Source organism: Parasteatoda tepidariorum, chromosome 6 (genome assembly GCF_043381705.1).
Source record: "Parasteatoda tepidariorum isolate YZ-2023 chromosome 6, CAS_Ptep_4.0, whole genome shotgun sequence".
NCBI classification, from domain to species: domain Eukaryota; kingdom Metazoa; phylum Arthropoda; class Arachnida; order Araneae; family Theridiidae; genus Parasteatoda; species Parasteatoda tepidariorum.
Window position 1 is genome coordinate 18,458,158 of NC_092209.1, and position 20,048 is coordinate 18,478,205.

The 20,048-nt window shown below is 33.4% G+C and overlaps 1 protein-coding gene across 1 annotated transcript; it reads left to right on the forward strand.

The window, feature by feature from the left end:
- Positions 1 to 15,286: 15,286 nt before the first annotated feature.
- LOC122272839 (general transcription factor II-I repeat domain-containing protein 2-like) lies at positions 15,287 to 19,403 on the forward strand. The gene is made up of 2 exons (XM_071181729.1): positions 15,287 to 16,303; positions 19,332 to 19,403. Exons 1-2 carry the CDS (start codon positions 15,287 to 15,289, stop codon positions 19,401 to 19,403), a joined length of 1,089 nt encoding a protein of 362 aa, XP_071037830.1.
- The last annotated feature ends 645 nt before the right edge of the window (positions 19,404 to 20,048 follow it).

A 20,048-nucleotide genomic window follows, 5' to 3' on the forward strand; every position in this document is an offset into this window, starting at 1 on the left:
TATTCAAATGACATCTTTATGCAAATTTTACAGTGTGTAAAAATTAGAAAACAATATCAATTTTCAAATCTCGTATTAAAGAAATATATCAATTTTTGATATTTCTTGAGAAGTAGTAAATGATTTTTATGCATTTTAATGTACAGTTTGCTGAATAAAGAAAGAAAAAGATACTGTTTTAAACTTTTTAGTCAGTAATCGGATGTTAAAACTGTGAAGTGTTTTCTGGAAGAAAGCGTAGTATCTCACAAAAAAACCCTTTTGAAATATGTTTTAACTGTAACCGTTGCAAAAAAAGTACTTCTCTAATGAAACACATCAATTATACTTGTTCGATATTTTAATGTCTTTTGAGGATAGATTTAGAGAAATATCAGTGTTCGGAGTATCGGGCAAACGTATACCGGGCAGTGGTAATGAACCTTAAAAAAATTTCAGTGTAGGATATACCGGGCAATTGCATGCCGGGCAGTGGTACTTTACTAGTATATATTTCGGACATTTGCCAAAGCGACTATGTGACTGTTAAAGTTCACCAGTGGAAGTCAACAACCACCAATTTCGGTCATTCACAGTAACAAATCTTTTATGATATTTCATCAAATACAGTATACTCACAAACTAGAAAAATTAAGGAATGGTCACGAACTTTTCTGAAAATTTCTTAAACTTAACTTTGACTTTAATTTTATAAAATCAGCTTTGAAAAGTTTTCTCACCACGATATCGACGAAATAAAAAATATTTTTAATAATTATGAATATTTCAAAGTACTACATATATTTTTCAAAATTTATCTGCCACATTTAAACTATATCTAGGTCGTACTAGGTCACCCTGAAATATCAGGTCAAATGTGGATCTGTAAACATCAAATTATAAATTTTTAATAATTTAATGTAGCTAACATGATAAAAGTTTATTTATTACTCAAATATATTCACTGTTATTTTTTTCATAATAACACATGGCAGAAATGTTAACATTTGGTTTTAAGCCTTTTAATACGGCGAAAAATCAGTCCAAGTGCGCCCCATTGCCGAGGTCAGGTATTTCTCTTCCAAGCTATTATTAGATAAAATATTTTTTATGCCTAAAAGGTAGAAGGTCTTGGAGACGCATAAACGCCCCCATAACAGCGGACCATCAATAACAATTATTTCCCAAGCTTCATTGATGGGACAACATATGTTCCGCCGTAAGCCCAAAGCATCTAAAGCCAGGGACAGGGTATGTCCCGGCCGGAATTCTAGAGCCAGTAACTCATTTTTATTGACATTTTACTCAAAAGTTTGACGATTATTTTAGGCAACGTCTTTTTATTAACATTTTCATGTACATTCGCGTTAACATTTTTATTAACATATTTATTTATAAACACTTTTCGAAATTAGCAGTTATGAAATAAGAAAGGTAAAAAAATGAAAATATTGAAAGTAGTGGAGGAACAAAAGTATCTAAAATCTGGGTTTCTTGAGGGTGTGGTAGGGCTGGAAACAGCTCTTGCACAGTGCTACGTTGCAAGAGGTGCACTCTATTTTCGAGCGTGCCTCTTTATTCATGTTTACGCACCATGCACATCTATTGCGCGTTTTTCCTTCAATTGGGAAATAGTTTCCAACATTGAAAAGTCTCGTTGTTGATGAGGATGATATAGTTTTAGAGGAAGAGCGCCTTTGCTTATTGACTTCCTTGATCGCATTCCCAAATGTTCTTTCTTTCCATTTCTATACTTTCGTTCATACTTTGGGCAATGCAAATGAATAAGATTTTTGGAAAGATCTTGAAGAAAGAATCCACTTCGGTGACTTCGCTGCCAATAGAGAAATTTGCTTGACCCTTGATGTAAGTAACTAGTGGCAATCATTGTGCAAAGTTAGTTGGATGGGACCATGAAAATGATGGTGGATTCATGTTGTGGAGCTCAACTTCATCAACAATCATTCGGAGAAACGTCTGCATTGTCGGTCTCCTCTTCAACTTCAGAAGACTCACTTACGTAAGCGAGCTGTCGCAACTTGTTATCAGGGTAAATTCTCTTTCGACCGTTCATCAGAGGAAGGAGCGTTCCAATAAGCCTTCGAATTATTTAGAAATAGTGGTGGCTGAAAACCTAATAAATGGAATTTATTAATACAAAAATCACAATTTATAAACTACCACTCGAAAATATATATCCGCTGTCCGGAGCAAGTTGTCGCTTGCTTGATTAGATCTGGAACGATTGACGTAGGAAATTGATGGATTCAGAAAGATGAGACGCCCTTAAAATCGGTTTGGAGACCAAAGTGGGCGTTATTTTCTATCCTAGATATTTTTCAGTAACTGGGACACATGCTGTCCCAGCCTTAAAATCAAAAATTTAACCAGACTGGGACAGCACATGTCCCATTCGGTGCGAAAGGGTAAAAGAGCACACAGAAAGGAGCACTTCCAGATACTTTTGCTGACAATACTTTCCATCTAGAAGAGCGGAATAATTATTATTATATTACAATAATTCTTCTTTTAAATTCACTGTATTTGCTCGCATTGTTTTCAGCTAGCAAATACTTCGTTAAGACTTAAGAAAAAATTGATTCACGAGGAAGCAAAGATTTTGCAATTTCTAATACTTTTTAATTCATTTTATAAAGTGGTAGCAGCTTTTAATTCAAATGACTTCTTTATGCAAATTATACACTGTGTAAAAGTTAGAGGATATTATCAGTATTTAAATTTTGTTTTAAGAAATCTTTTAACTTTGGATATTTCTTGAGAAGCATTAAATGATTCTTATACATTTCAATGGACAGTCTGCTGAAAAAAACGAGGGGGATCATCTTTTAAACTTTTAAGCCATTTAATCGGATGTTCAAACTGTAAAGTATTCTCTCAAGGAGCCGAATGTCGCAAAAAAATAATAATACTACCCTCTTGAAATATGTTTAACTGTAATCGTAACAAAATATATTTACTTTGATAAAAAAAACTCTTTTTATAAGGAAACATATAATTTTTTGAAGTTATACTTCTTATGCGACTTCCTACAAGGTTGCGTTAAATGTTTAACGCTACATTTTTATTGGCCGGGAAATCACGTGGTAGGATCCAGTTTTCCCTCATTCATTTCCATATTGTTTTGGTTCTCACTAGCATAAAAATATTAAAAGTCATGAAAGTATTGTTTTTCTATAAATATTTTTTTAGTTTGTTTTGATACACATATAATTTAATAGGGTAGTATTTTTTGTTTTCAAATTTAGTGGCTAACAATTGTAAAAAATGAGTGAAAACAATCCCACGAACAATGCTACGGATTTAAGGTTATGTCAAGGTACGTCTCTTGCGAATATCAATTGATTGTTAGGCTTTCTCTTCTGAAATTACATTATGACGCATTCACATACATTATTAATACAAATACATTTTCCTGAGCGAGACGATGAGGCAACCACAAGCACTTCCACTGGTTCAAGATGTCCACGAGGGAAAAATGCACAATATTACCGTTGTTACAGAGCACGGAAGCGAGCGGAGCAGGAAAAAGAGTCGTTGAATAGAACTAGTGATCCTTCTACGACTGCTGATTCTTCTACAATTAACGTCGCAGGTTGCGAAGTTTAACTTCTTCAGCGCGGAGGGACTCCACGCACTATTTTTTTTAATTGTTTTCGAATGACCGTGTAAAAATATCTTATGGAGTAGATTTTCACAACATTATGAAAATTTGAGGGGGAAAGAGAAATAAATTTGAGGGAAAAAGGTTGAATAGTTGCATAAAAAATGGAATGTTGGCAGTTTTATGGCCTTGCTATAAACGACTTACACAAAGCATCACTTAGCAATCGTGTTGCCTCTGAATAATACATTGCGTTAAATAACTATTCGTACAGAAGTAAATGTTTTCCCAAATTTAAAAAATAAATAAAAAGTGGTGGATAGATTTTCTAATGTATCCATTGATTTTAATTGCGATTTGATCGCTGCGTGTCTTTGCAATCTAGGATAAGTAATTTTGGCGTTAAATTAATGAAATTAATAAGAAGTGGTACCAAGATTAAAGTTATTCTTTGCGAAAACCAGAGGTTCCCAAACCTTTTTTCTTTCTCGTGAACCTCTTTCAAAGTTTTACTATTTTTGGTAGACCCCTTGCTGCTACATTTCTACTCTATTCCCAAAACTCATCATATCACCCTAAATTGGGGGTGTTAGGAAGAAAAAAAAGTAGCAAATTTTCTTGTGTCCTATTTATTAAAATAATACTTGTGGTTATACAAAATTATAAACATTTATTATTACAAACAATCAACAATTGACAAAAAATCAACAATGAACTCTGAAATGTGAATCAACAATAAAAAGTAGTAGCAATGATACGGATGATCTTGATGAATTGACAGCAAATTATCAATATTTGGCTTCAGTTTTGTGAGAAGTTATCTCAAATCTCCCTGTTCTGTGATGTTCGATCTTCTCCTTTTTTTTTTGTTAACAGGTCGGTAAAGGCACTAAAACTTCTTTCGACAAGATATGACGAGGGAAACGCTATCAAAAATTTTCTTTCAATTTCCCACAGCCCAGGATATTTTTCGGGGATTTCTGCCTACAGCCAAAATGTTTCATAGCCTTTTTTAGATTTCACCTTCAGTTTCTCGTTGGTGCTACTGTCAAGTAGCTCCTCTTGTAATATCACATTCGCCTCTTCCGTTTCATCAAATGGTGTTATGATCCATGGTGGCATTTCCATGGTCAGAATATCTTCAAATCTATTTTTGAAGTCATCATGCAGGGTATTTAAATGTTGAGCGTATGTCTGAATATCTTCAAGTCATTCTATCTGTGACAAGCGCGGAAACTGGGAGAATTCGCGCTGACTAATATTTTTCTTCATTAGTTTCAATTTACCAAGAAAAGTCGAAATTACACCCTTTGTTTTAATTAAATTAAGGCTATCCCCTTGTAACTGCAAGTTAACATCATTGAATTTTATGAACAAATCTGTTAAGTACGCTAAGTCCGCTTTATATTTGATCAAATTTTCTTTTAAATCTGGTGGTATAGTTTCCAGACACTCTATCACTGATTCGAAAAGTGAGTAAAATCTCGATAAGCATGCACCTTTCGACAACCAGCGTACTTCAGTAAGTAAGAGCAGTCGTTGGAAATCTTCATCATTTTCATCGCACAATAGCGCAAATAAACGGGTATTCAAAGCATTGCTTCGTATTTTATTAACCACGTTAATCACAAATTGAAGCGATTAGCAGGGGTGAAAGCCCTTATATAGCAAGACGGAAAGGAGAAAAGCCTGGTACGTATAACATTTCATTCCAGCATTTTTTTCGAAAACAATTTAATATCTGTAACTATCAAGATTTCTTTTATAATTCTGGCATATATATAAAACTGCTTCTTTTCCTAGATAAAGTAGATATTGTTGAAAAATTTAAAAAAAGAATAAGTAAACTCCTCCCCAAAACTCGTTATAACTGAAATGGTTTCACTACCAGCCTTTCCTCTTTTCCGTCTCGCTTTCACCACTGGCGATTGGTGCAATCTATCACTCAAATTTTTCGCTACATGGTGTTGTCGGTGGATGACACAGTGAATTGCAATTAGTCCAGGCATTATTCTTTTAAGATGGCTTATAAACCCACGATATCACCCGAACATGGCACGAGCTCCATCTGCTGCCACCGAAATAATGTTTGTAAATGGAATAGATTTTCCTGTAAAAAAAATCACTCAGGACATTAAATATCGACTCGCCTTTAGTGTCCGATTTGAAAGTTTTTGCGAATAGCAGCTTTTCATGGATTTCTTCGTCTATAACAAATCGAACATATACCAATAATAATGCTTCATTACCAGGCGAAGTAGACTCGTCCGATTGAATAAAAAAATGAGTGGTTTGCAGATGATTACACAAGAAGCTTTCTATATCAGAGCTCATTTCATCAATACGTCTTTGTACTGTGTTGTTACTTAAAGGAATTCTTTTGAGTACGTCAAAAGGAGGTTTGTGCAGGTTGGGATGGAGATTGTCAAATGGAGGTTGTCCCACTTTTATGTTCAAAATCCCAAGAAACAAATGAGCATCGTTTTGTTCTTGGCATTCGTATTTATACCAATGTAGATTGCAAGCACAGCGCTAGTCGCAATTCATCCCTTTGCAGGTCTAAACAAGCATCCCGGGCGAGCGGGCGACTTTGCAAGTCTCGACATGTGGTGTACACTTGTACTATTATCTATTGTTCTATTCAATTCTGTGTTTGAACTGAGTCTCAAATATTTTTGAGTACCTACCTAGTGAATGATGCTACCTGCCTTCGTTGATAGGTAAATCAAAGCCAAAATTTTTGTTATTTATCATGAAAACCGGAAAATTTTTCGTGAACCCCCACTTACAAATTGTGAACCCCTGTTTTCTTTTCACGTCTACGTGGACCCCCGTGTAGTCTCCTATGGACCCCTGGGGGTCAACCTGGACCACTTTGGGAACCTATGGCGTAAATCAATCCATCGGCCCCGGGATGTAATCTGAACAAAAATTAACAAATTAAATAGAGTAAAATATTACTTTCCTCAAATAAAAACAATTAAAATAAGTATTTTCTTTTCTCCTTACCTATGAAATTGGTTTTGCCATATTAAATGTATTATTTTTGGAACTTGTATGTTTTTTTTCTCCATTGAACTCGTACATTGTAAAAATGCCTAAGTCAAATGTGATTTTAAGGACAGAAATTAGTCGTTAAACTCTTGCTTTCGTATCCAATTAGAAATGTGTACGATTTAGTTTCTCCATTCAAAAAATATCTGAATAAGTAAAAATAAATTAATAAGTTATTACAAAAATAAATAAAATTTACAGGATGGATTGTATAAAAAACCCGTTAGCATAATTATTTCAGGAATTGCTTTTCAGGAATCTCGTCGAAACAAAATGTCAGTGACAATCACGTTGGAAAAATATAGTTTTAAGGGGTGTTTACCAGTCAGGAAAATTTTCGTGACCTTTATTCCAAATTCGATAATTTTCAAGGATTTTTGAGCCACCAAGTTTTTTAGTTGCAATTTCAACAACGAATTTAATATCGAGGAATAGGAATTAGTTATTAAAAGAATTAACCAATCCACTAAAATGTATATATTTTTTTTGCAATGATAGACACTGTTTTAACCTCATCGGACTAAATATATTTGTTACCGCTAATAACCGAAATCAAGAGAATGTCGACTTTCTTCGGTGAATGTCAGCAATCACGTAATCGCTTTGGAGAATGTGCGAAATAGTTGTTATATCAGATTTGATATTAATTTATTTGTTGTTAATACATTTATTTGATATTTTAATGTCTGCTGAGGATAGATTAGGAGAAGCATCAGTGTTGTTCAGAGTACCGGGCAAATATATTCCGGGCAGTGTCACTTAACTATCATATATTTCGGGCATCTTCCAAAGCGACTCTGTGATTGTCCACTTTCACCGGTGGAAGTCAACAATCACAAATTTCGGTCATTCACAGACACAAATTCATTATGTTACTTCATCAAATACTGGGTACGCACCAGAGTTGGCCAAAAATGATTAAATTTTTTGATTACTGTAATCAACTTCTTATAATCATGATTACAATTTAACGTAATTTTGATTACAGCTGTAATCGTGATTATAACAAACAATTACAGTAATCAATTACTTGTAATCGTGATTACAACTTTCTTAAATTTTGATTACAGCTGTAATCATGATTACAACATTGATTACAGTAATTAATTTCTTGTAATCTTGATTACTGCTGTAATCAAAATTTTGATTACAATTGTAATCATGACTCCAAGTGATAGCGATTGCAAGTGATCACAACAAAAACGATTACGAGTAATTATGATTACAATTAATCAAAATATATAAAATCGTGTACATGTAATCAAACTATACGATTACAAGTTATTACGATTACAGTAATTGGTTTTGTAATCACGATTACAGTTGTATTCAAAATTATTATGGTTGTATTCATGATTACAAGTAATTGATTACTGTAATTGGCAAATGTTCTCGATTACATTTTTGCTCTACTCAGATGTAATCAAAAATTTTGATAGCTTGTAATCACGATTACTTGTAATCGTGATTACAAGTAATAGATTACATAGCTGTAATTATCTGTAATCAATTACAGTTGTAATCGACGGCCAACTCTGGCACTCACAACCTAGAAATATTAAAGAGTGTTTAGGAACTTCTCCGAAAATTGCTTAAAATATTCTAAAGTTAATTTTCAATTTAATTTTTTAAAATCAGTTTTGAATTTTTCAGATCACGTTATAGATGAAATGAAAATATTTTTTGTCAAGTACGAATACTTCGTGCACAAACGTCGTGCTTGAGATATCATGCTGAATTTGGATCTGTAAACAACGAAATATAAATTTGTAATAACTTAAAAGTTTCTAGCATGATAATGGTTTATTACACAAATATATTTACTGTTACTTTTTCCCTTCATAGTAACGCTTTCAATATCGGAATAGTGTGAAAATATGGATTTAAGGAAAATCTATCGCGTACAGAAACGATGATTTCTAGATTATTACTCCTTAGTGCCTATTCTTTTTTTCAGGAAAGGCGGAAATTATACTATTACTACAAATGCAATTTTTTTCAGCTAGCTAACTAACTGATAATAAAAATATGTCAAATAAATTTTGCGCATTGGTCTAATTATTTTATTTTGCAAATACTTGTATTTTAAAATTTATTTTATTAAGTGGTAACAAATCTTTATTTAAATACTTTTTTTAAGCAAATTAAACACTGTGCCAAAAGCATACATTATCAACTATGAAAAAATTTTTTTAAAGAAATATTTCCATTTTTGATACTTCTTGAAAAGTATTAAAAGATTTTAATGCGTTTTAATGTACATTTTGCTGAAAAAAGAAGAAGAAAAAAAAAGGGAATAATTTTTTTAAAAGTGTTTTCTCAACAAAGGCAATATCTCAAAGAAAAAAACTTTTGAAATACGTTTAACTCTAATCGTGTCAGAACATACTTATTTTGACCAAAAAAAAAAAAACGCACTTTTTCCAACGAAAAGTTTTTTTCGTTGCATTCAATTAAACGTGTAAAAATATCTTAATAAGTCAAATTTTTTACAACATGACAATAGAAGGGGAAAATGTTGTTCATTTGGCATGAAAAATGCAATGTCAATGTTTTTGACATTGGTATAAACAAATTTACTTAAAACATCACCTGGAAATCGTGTTGCTTTTAAATAATTCATTGCATTAATTTGTTTTTTACTTACTTACTTTATTTATAAAAATTGGGCACCTGGGCCGCGCAGCGGCCCCTATCCCATACATCTAGAAATTTACATAAGTTTAAAGTGATAACATTTTGAATTTAGCAGTCGATGTGGTTGCTAATACAAAATTACAAGCACTTTGCTTGGGTAAATAAACATTTGAATATCGAAACTAAATTTACACATATAAATATAAGCATATAAATATAAACATAATTTGAAATATATATACATAGGTTGACATAGATAAACATAGTAGATATAACATTTGACTATAGAATCTAAATTGACACATATTGACATATATAAATATAAACATAATTTGAAATATATATACATAGGTTGACATAAATTAATATAGTAAATATAACATTTGAATATCGAATCTAAATTGACATCTGTTGACATATATAAATATAAGCGAAATATTGTTCATTAAATACAATAGAATTTGCAAAAGAATTTAACGTGCATAAGTTAATAAATATATATGCATAAATTGGCTATATTATCAGAAAATAAAATTTGATGTAATTTAATGTAACATAAGTAAAAGTCTACTGTGAAAAGTTCAGTGAATTTAACTTGAGAGTCTTGAAAATAAGAATAGAACTCACTGGGTTTGAGATGATTCCCCGATGATCTCCCTTAGAAGACGGAGCACTTCTTCATTTTTGAGCAATTCCTGTAATTCTTTGATTAATGACACTAATCGGTGAGCAAGTTTAGGCGTCGAATTTGATGTTGCTCGAGGGCTCCTTCTGCTGGGGCGGGTCTCGCACCCAGTATAGTTGGCTGTGTGGTTTTTGTAGCAATTACAACATTTTGGAGGTGTTGTTCTGTCTTTGTTGCATTCATGAGACCTGTGGTTTTCAGCGCATTTTACACACCTTGCAGGTGCATTGCAGTGGCTTTGCGTATGTCCATAATTTTGACAGTTGTAACATTGTGTAGGTCTTCGACCTCCTCGAAATCGTTCGATTTTGATCGGGATCTGCTGTATGTTGTTGACTTTGAATACTCTATGGTGATTCACCGTTGATGTTAGGATTATGAGAAAAAGTGGAAGGTGCCGATAGGCCTCTCCCATTCTCTTCTTAAACTGCACTATTTTAAAGGTTTCAATATTGTTTTTCTGTAATTCTGTATTGATGGCATCTTTATCAAAGTCCACAGGCAGGCCCCGGATCAAAACCTTAGTAAATCTGGCTTGCGGTGTTATTTCTGGTTTGCTGGGCGGATCCTGTACTTTGTCGGTAACCTCCTTAGGTTTTGTTGTCGGCAAGATAGTGACGTCATCTGTTGAGTTATGTTGGCTAGAAGAAGGACAGCTGTTTGTAGACATGAGTGTAGAATTATCTTCAATTGTTTTGACTGCATTTTGCTTCTTCTTCTTTTTTCTTTTCTTTGCTGGTGGTTCTGTATTATTGTTAATATTGATGTCCGTGTCAGTTTCTGTATTCGGTGTTGTATTCAAGTTTTCATCTTTATTTTCCATGGTTTTGTCTGCAGTGCTTGGATTAGTTTCAGTCATTATTGATTCGACTTTAATGGAGTTTTCATTCATCACCTTGTTTTCTTCTGCTTGAAATTTTTTCCGCTTCCATCTGACGTGATAAGCTGCATTTGTCAGTTTTAGGAAGTATGAGTATTCATAGTCTCCAGGGTAACTTGATCTTATCTGAATGAGCAGTTTGCTAAGTAATTTATCTAAGCGAATCAGCTCCTCTGTATCAAACTGAGAGTAAAACTCTACAAGATCATCAATATGTTCAAGTTTAACTGATGGAAAATATCTTTTTGAAATCCCACAGGTAGCAATGATTTTTTCTAATGACGTGGACTCTACGCAATGCGACGGTGAATTACGACCAGAGAATGAGACCTTTCCACCACGAGCTGTTTTATGATACGGCATGATTTGAAAAAACAAAATGGCGGGATCAAAATCCAGACATCAAAATGGTCAGTTTTCAGTATTGTCTCTTTCGTCTCAGAAACCTGACGAGATCAAAATCAGCATCACTCACCTTGAAACTCTCAGGATAATCAGCATCTATTCTTCATGACCGACATCGCAAGGAAGAAGAAGACATCAGTAGAGCAAGACCAGCATCAGTTGTCGGCATCCTAGAACAGCATAGATCACTTTCTCGTAATTCTCCTCCGTGCCAGCAATGATATTCTGACGTGACCAAAATGTGGATTTCCAATTTGTTTTTTTGTACATAAGTAAATGTAATCCAAAATTTAAAAATTAAATCAAAAGTGGTGGAAAGAGTTTCTTAAATATCCGTTGATTATAATTGTGATCTGATCGTAGCGTGTAATTGCAATCTAGGATAAGTAAATCCGACCTTAAATTAATGAAATAATAAAAAGTGGTTGTAAGATTAAAGTTATTTATTGCGCAAACCAGTCAATCAGCTCGGAAATCTGAGCAGAAATTTACAAATTAAAAAGAAAACGGTAGTAAGATTTAACATTCCTCAAATAAAAACTGTTAAAAGAAGTATTTCCCTTCCTCTTTGTCTAACAATTTGGTCTTGCCTTATTAAATGCATTATTTCAGGAACTTATATGTGTTTAAAGGTCCCGAAAAGTTTTTGAATTTTATTCCAAATTTGATATGAAGCTATTTGAGCTACTAAATGTTTAAGCTGCAATTTCAACAACGAATCTAAAATTGAGGAATAGGAATTAGGTTTTAAAAGGAAGCATAAATTTACTAATTCACTAAAACATATTTTTTGAGAAAGTAGTTTTAACCTCATCAGACTCAATGTATTTGTATCCGTGAATGATCGAAATCAAGATAATGTTGACTTTCTTCGATGGATTTCGACAATCACACAATCGCTTTGGTGAATGTTCGAACTATTGATTATATCTGATTTGATAATAATTATTAATTGGTATTATTATATTTGCTCGATATTTTAATATCTTCTGAGGATCGATTGGGAGAAATATCAGCGTTCGGAGTACCGGGCAAATGTGTATCGGGCAGTGGTAATGAGCCTTAAAAAACATTAGTGGAAGATATACTGGGTAATTGGATGCCGGGCAGTGGCACTTACATAGCTGCCAACTTTTACGCATTAGGCGTAAAATTTTATTTTTACATTTAAAGTGGTAGTAAATATATACTATTTTTTCTTTTATAAACTTAATTTTTAAATCATTTTGATCACCACTATTTTTGAAAGACTTACGCAAATATATATTATTATGCGTTTCTTTCAACCATTTCAGCTCAAGTTTTTTCAAATACAACGTATTTCGTTGCTTAAAATTGAAATTTTAATTCCGTTTTAATACCACTGGGAAAAATCATAATTGAAGGAATCAAAAGTTGGCAGGTATGCACTTATCTAGTATATATTTCGGATGTTTGCACAAGCGACTAGGTGATTGTTACCATTCACCGGTGGAAGTCAACAACCACCAATTTCGGTCATTCACAGTAACATTCATTATAATTATAATACTTCATCAAATACTGGATACTCACAAACTAGAAAAATTATAGACTGGTCACGAACTTTTCTGAAAATAACTTGAAGTTAACTTTCAATTTAATTTTATAAAATCTGCCATGAAGTTTTCGCACTACGATATTGACGAAATAAAATCATTTTTAATAATAATGAATATTTCAAAGTACATTTATTTCTCAAAATTTACCTGCCACATTTAAATTATTTCTAGGCCTTACTTGAGCCTTGAAATATCACGTCGAATTTGGATCTGTAATCATCTAATTATAAATTTTTAAAAATTTAATGCAGCTAACATGATGAAAGTTTATTTAATACTCAAATATATTCACTGTTATTTTTTTGTCATTATAAAGCTTTCTACATCGCTGAAATGTGAACATTCGGTATTAAAGAAAATTTATTACACACAGAGAGGAACATTTCCAGATATTTTTTTACTCCTTATTGTCAAGGTCTTCCTTTCAAAAACGGGGAATTTTCTCTAGATTATAGATATACTTCTATTTTATTTCTCGCATTTTTTATCTGCCACACAAATACTTCTGTAAGAATTACCGATATCTGAGTTAGCGAAAAATGACAGACAGCTGATAAACTTTGCAGTTTCTTATACTTTATAATTTATTTTATAAAGTGGTTGCAGTTTTTAATTCAATTGAGTTCGTCATGCAAATTATACACTGAAAATAATTTTTAAAATTTTGTTTTAAAAATATTTCAATTTTTGATATTTCTTGACAAGCATTAAATTATTCTTATGCATTTTAATGCGCAGTTTGCTGAAATGAAAAAAAAGGAGGGGAATAATTTTTAAAAAAAACTTTTAAGCTATTTATCGGATGTTCAAACTGAAAAAGTTTTCACAAAGAGAGGATTATATCTCAGAAAAAAAACCCATTGAAATTTTTTTAAGTTTAACCGTAGCAAAATATACTTTTTTTTGACCAAAAAAGCTCTTTTTCTAAAGAAACATAAAATTTTGTTAATACCAGGGCTCGAAAAAACTCAGAAATTTTACCCGCCCCCGAGGACGGATTGTTCTACAATGAACCCGTCCTCCTTTGAAACTAGCCCGTAGCTTCCAAATAAATAAAAATATAATTTTCTCTTATTTATTTTATAAATTACACAATTAATTAGTAGTTACTAGGATTACAAATGCTAGAATAACATTATACAGTAATAAAAGAAAAACTAGGTTACTAATAGTAACCTAGTATTTCTTTTATGAAATAATTTATTTCTTTTTAAATGACAAAGGTCAAGACCAGAAAATGGCCGTCCGTACGGACGTCGGATTCGAGAAATTAGTTGTCCGCAGGGAATTTTTGACCGCCGAGGAAGGGCGGACTGGCGGTTTTCGAGCCCTGGTTTATACTATTCGATTTAGCGTGAAAAATATCTCGTAAATTTAAATTTCTTTACATTATGCAGAGATGCCAAATGCTCCGGACACGCAAAAATAATTTAAAAAAAACGGTAAATAACTACAAAGTAAATTTTGCAAATATTTGACTATTTTTGCTTGCTTTTTAAAAGGTATAGCATGAGATATATACTATAAAGTGATGAATTACACAAGCCTACGAATTGTTTAGAAATAGTGATGGATAAAAATCTACTAAATTGAATTTATTAAACCAAGAATCACAATTGATAAACTATCACTTTAAAAAATATATTTGCTCTCCGGAGCAAGTTGGCATCTCTGCATTATGACAATTTGAGAGGGAGAGGGTCTACAAAGAGTAATAAATATTTGGCATAAAAAAATGGAATACCACCAGTTTTTGTAAAGCCTCCTATAACTGAAAGACTCCACACGATTTCTTATAAATAATCCGATCAGACCACTATGAAGGTAAGCCATTTTACAAAAGAGCCATGTAATAGAAAATCTAGACCAGGGGTCTCCAAACTTTCCAGCCTTAGGGCCATACTGATTACTGCAGTACGTTCCGAGGGCCAAAACCATATTATCATTGTTGCCGGTGGTAAAAAGTGAAATAGTCCACTGATGAAAAAAAAAGTCCGAAAAAGTACGCAGCGTTTAAAAAAGGCTGCAAATCGGACTAAAGTCCGCAAAACGGCAACACTGCATATTATTAATTTTCCTGTCATTATCTGTAATTTCTAGATTAGTCGTAGAGTACGAGCCATGAGGAGTAACTTGATACGACATCTGGTGGACACAAGCGGAAATAGGTAGTACGTTCTACCGCTAACAGATGGCGCTAATAACACGTACAGAATAATCTCGTTGGTTCGAGAAAGTTCTGGTGTCTTCCACTCACTTCTAGATGGCAGTAATTGGAATATATAAGAAGGCTAGTGGCGCAACCACAAGTCAGTTCCTATGACACTGTTGTGAAATAAAATAGTGCTTACCTCCTTAAAACGTGTTTGTGCGTGTTTAAGTTTAAGACATCTTTGTAACAGTATTTTGATTTGAATTGTTGCTTTTGTGTGTGATTTAGTAGTATGGAAAAGAAGCGAAAAATTGATAGTGAATGCAGAAAATTCAAAGATCAGTGGAACATTCAGTATTTCGTAATTGAGTCCAGTAACAAGGCGCTATGTTTGATTTGCAATGAAAGCATAGCCGTTCTCAAAGAATATAACATTAAACGTCATTATGAAACAAAACATTTTCAAAATTACTCAAAATATACAGGAAGTTTGCGGACAGAAAAATTCGAAGCTATGAAGCGCGGATTGAAATCGCAGCAATCTTCATTTACAAAACTCAAAACTGAACAAGAGGCTGCAACTCGTGCCAGCTTTCGTGTGGCTCTTGAAATTGCAAAACGTGGAAAACCATTCACCGATGGAGAAATGATCAAAGAATGCATAATTGCAGTAGCCGAAGAAATGTGCCCTGAAAAGGTAAATTTATTAAAAACTGTCAGTATGTCAGCAAACACTGTGGCTCGAAGGGTAGAAAACATCGCTGAAAATATATCCTCTCAACTGTTCGACAAAAATGTACATGTTGAGTGGTTTTCTTTGGCCTTGGATGAGTCAACGGATGTGTCAGATACTGCTCAGGTGTTGATTTATATTCGAGGAGTAGATAAAAGCTATGAAGTGCATGAAGAACTTCTTGATATGTATAGTATTCATGGCACAACTACTGGTACAGATATTTTTAAAGGAGTTGAAATGGCCATTAATCAAAAGAACCTTCGATGGAAAAACTTGAAATGTATTACAACTGATGGAGGCAAAAACATGAGTGGGAAAGATAAAGGAGTGGTCGCTCTTGTGTCAAAGGCTGTAGAAAATGACGGTGGTTCAAAACCATTAGTCTTACATTGTATCATTCATCAACAGTCTTTGTGCGGAAAATGTTTGGATATGTCTGAAGTTCTGAAACCAGTCATATCAACTGTTAATTTTATCAGATCTTTTGGGCTGAATCACCGACAATTTATTGCAGAGATTGGAGAAAATGACTTACCTTATCATACTGCCGTACGTTGGCTTAGTTGTGGAAAAGTATTTCAGCACTTTTTTGAACTTCGAGCAGTGATGGAATTTTTTTTTTAATGTAAAGCATCGCCCTCTTACTGAATTACAAAACAACGCATGGCTGTGGAAGTTAGCATTTTATGTTGATTTGACAAAACATGTGAACGAACTGAATTTGAGATTGCAAGGAGAAAACCAGCATCTTCCTGATTTATACACTAATATCAAATCATTCCGGAAGAAATTTATACTGTTTCAATCACAACTACGAAGTAAATGCTTTTCACATTTTAAAACATGTGAAATATTCAGCCACACCACTGAGACTGAGTTTCCTATCGATTTTGCAATCGAAATTTTGAGTGCTTTGAAAATAAATTTTGATACTCGTTCCTCGGACTTTGATGCCATTGCGAATCAAATTAAGATTTTTCAGAATCCTTTTGATACTGACATTGAAACCCTAGCCCCGGAACTTCAAATGGAAATGATTGATCTACAGTGCAGTGATATAATTAAGAACAAATATCAAAATTCATATTTGTTGGAATTTTATAAGAGTCTTCCACTGACACAATTTGATAATTTGCATAAATTTGCTCGTGGGCTGTTTTCTGTTTTTGGTACTACTTATTTGTGTGAGAAGACCTTCTCCAAAATGAAGTACACAAAAAAATGTTTACAGATCTAAATTAACTGATGAGCATCTTAAATCTCTTTTAATAATTGGTACAAGTAAAATTAGTCCACAACTACAAACTATTGTCAGTGGAAAATCTCAATTACATAGATCTCATTAGTATTTCATATGTCATTATGCTTGTTATAAGTTATGTTTTTATTTAAAATGCATGAAATGTTAGTTGGATTCATTTCAATAATTTGTTAGTCATTATATACTGAAGTTAAATTTTCTGCATATTATACATGTCCTTACTCATTACAATTCTGTGTTTCTTTTTCCAACTTATCACAAGGACAATAACAATAAGCCTACAACAATGTTATGAGTAGTTAGCCCATGACCATATCAATGTAGATGTCATATTAATAATTATTCAACATAAAATTAGAACACTTCAGTAAACTAAATTTAATTTGCTATAAAAAATATGTTCTCTAAAAGGAGTTTTCAAGTATGCTAGCTCTCCGCGGGCCGGACAAAATCTGTCCGCAGGCCGGATGTGGCCCTCGGGCCGTAGTTTGGAGACCCCTGGTAGACTATTAAGAAAGAATTAGCAAATATATGCCTAAAAATAATTTTAATTTACGAATAGGATTGATTTGTCTTATTTACTTGTCAGTCCTCAAATATATATGATAAATATCTCCCAATTACTTACAAAAAAGAATTTGGGTTCATGCGCACAACTGGTAATGGATGTACATTTTAAATATTTATTAAAACCGTGTGGAGGCTTTCTGATGTAGGAGGTGATGGTTTTTGGCATTGGTATATGTAGGTATTTGTATTTGACCACAATTATTTCAGGAATCTCGTCGAAACAAAATGTGAGTTGAGTGACCATCACTACAGATGTATAGTTAACCGGGGAGTCAACCGGCCGTAAAACGTTTTGTGATCTAAGCATCTTAGAGTAGTGAAATAAATGAAAAGTGGTAGCAAGATTAAAGTTATTCAGTGCGTAAGTCAGTCAATCGACAATGTGATGTAAATCTGAACTGAAATTAACAAATTAATCCGCTTTGTCCCGACTTTATATATTGAAATGATACAAGAAGTGGTTTTATGGAAAAGGTGGTACAATATATTATCGAAATTAATTGGTTTTTCTACTGTTAGGGTATTCAAAAAGTCTTTGATAGATCTCCTTTTAATTCTGCATCTAGTCAGAAATAACTAAATCATTGTGGTATCTGAGAATCTTTTAATTCACCCAGATAAATGAAAATTCTGAAAAAAGTTTCCCACCACAATGAATGTCTTTGAAAAAAGGAACTGTCCTAAATATATGACGCTAGGCGTTAACCCGTTAAATACAATGTTGTTGTAACCTTTTTTTACCTCAAATAAAATTTTTCTTTTCTCTTTATATATCAATTTCGTCTTGTCATATTAAATGTATTATTTTTGGAACCTGTATATTTTTTTTAATTATTAAAATCGTTTTAAAAATGCCTAAGTTTGATTTTAATGAAGATATTAAACGTAAAATGTTTGCTTTCCTATCTACTTAGGAATAGATATGATTTAGTTTTTCATCAGAAAACAGAGAACAAACGAATAAATTATTACATAAATAAACGTATATTGGAAGGAAGGATGAAAGAAAACTGGTAGCGCAATTATTTCAAGAATCATGTCGAAACAAACCACTACAATAGATAAATAGTTTTATGAAGTGTTTACCAGCCGCAAAAATTTTCGTTACCTACATACCGAATTTGATTATTTTCAATGATTTTTAAGCTATCAAATGTTTAAGTTGCGATTTTAGCATCGAATCTAGTATTGAGGAATAGGAATTAGTTTAAAAAGAATTACCTCATCCACAAAAATATTTTTCTTTTTTGAGGTTATAGACACTTTATTTTAACGACATCAGTTTAACCTCATCCGATCGGTATTTACCAAAGTGACTATGAGAGCGTTAGCATTCACCCGTCGAAGTCAGCAACCACCAATTTCCGTCAGTCACAGTAACATATTCATTATAATACTTCATCAAATACTGTATACTCACAAACTAGAAAAATTAAAGAATGGTCACGAACTTTATTGAAAATTTCTTAAACTTAACTTTCAATTTCATTTACCATAATAAATTTTCAATAATTTAATGCAGCTAACATGATAAAAGTTTACTTATTAATCAAATATATGCACTGTTATTTTTTCCCATAATAACACTCTCATCGTGGCAGAAATTTTAAAATTTGGTTTCAATGACCGCATAGAAAGGAACATTTCCAGCTCTTTATGACTGACAAGACTTCCTTTCAAGAATAGACTTTCTTTCATACGCACTGTATTTGCTCGCATTGTTTTTAGCTAGCAAATACTATATTATGACTCAAAAGGTGTTACTTTCAGCCAAGAGAACGACGACGACGATCTGGATTTGTTAAGGTGCCTGCCCGCGTTAGCGGGCACCTGACCTCTTAATCTGTAAATTTGCCCTAGAGCAACGGTGACTAATGGCATAAAATTCAGAGTGAGTATTTCACAGATGGAACTCTGTGAACGTCTTTGTTGGAGTATCTCAGGGTCTATGTCTTGGGAGCTGGGAGAAGGGATTGGAGCAGCGAAACTAACTTCTCGTCTTTTAAGAGTTCTTGTAATTCCTTCACTATTCTCAGGAATCTTGTAGCTGAGCCGGTGGCACTCCGATGATCTTTCTTTTTCGGTGCGAATTTTCTCCTGGGCCTGGATGGGCCGCCTGAAAAACAGGCTGTGTGTTCTTCCTTGCAATTCACACAAGTCGGAGGTTCACTCAGGGGCTTAGTGCACTGGTAGGAGCAATGCGCTCCTGCGCATTTCATGCACGCTTGCTTATCTGTGCAGGCTTTCTGGATGTGGCCAAATCCTTGGCAACTGAAGCATTGGATTTCATGGCGGCCGACACGAAACCTTTCCACCCGGACGGGTGTATTCAGCAGTCGGTCTTGTTTAAAGATTTTCCGGTGGTCGGGAACATCGCTCAGGATAACTAGGAAGAGTGGGAGGAGCTTGTATTCCTGGCCACGCCTCTTTCTCATCTGCTCTGTTCTGATTGGTCTAAGACCAATGTCTGAGAGTTCTCTTTCGAGA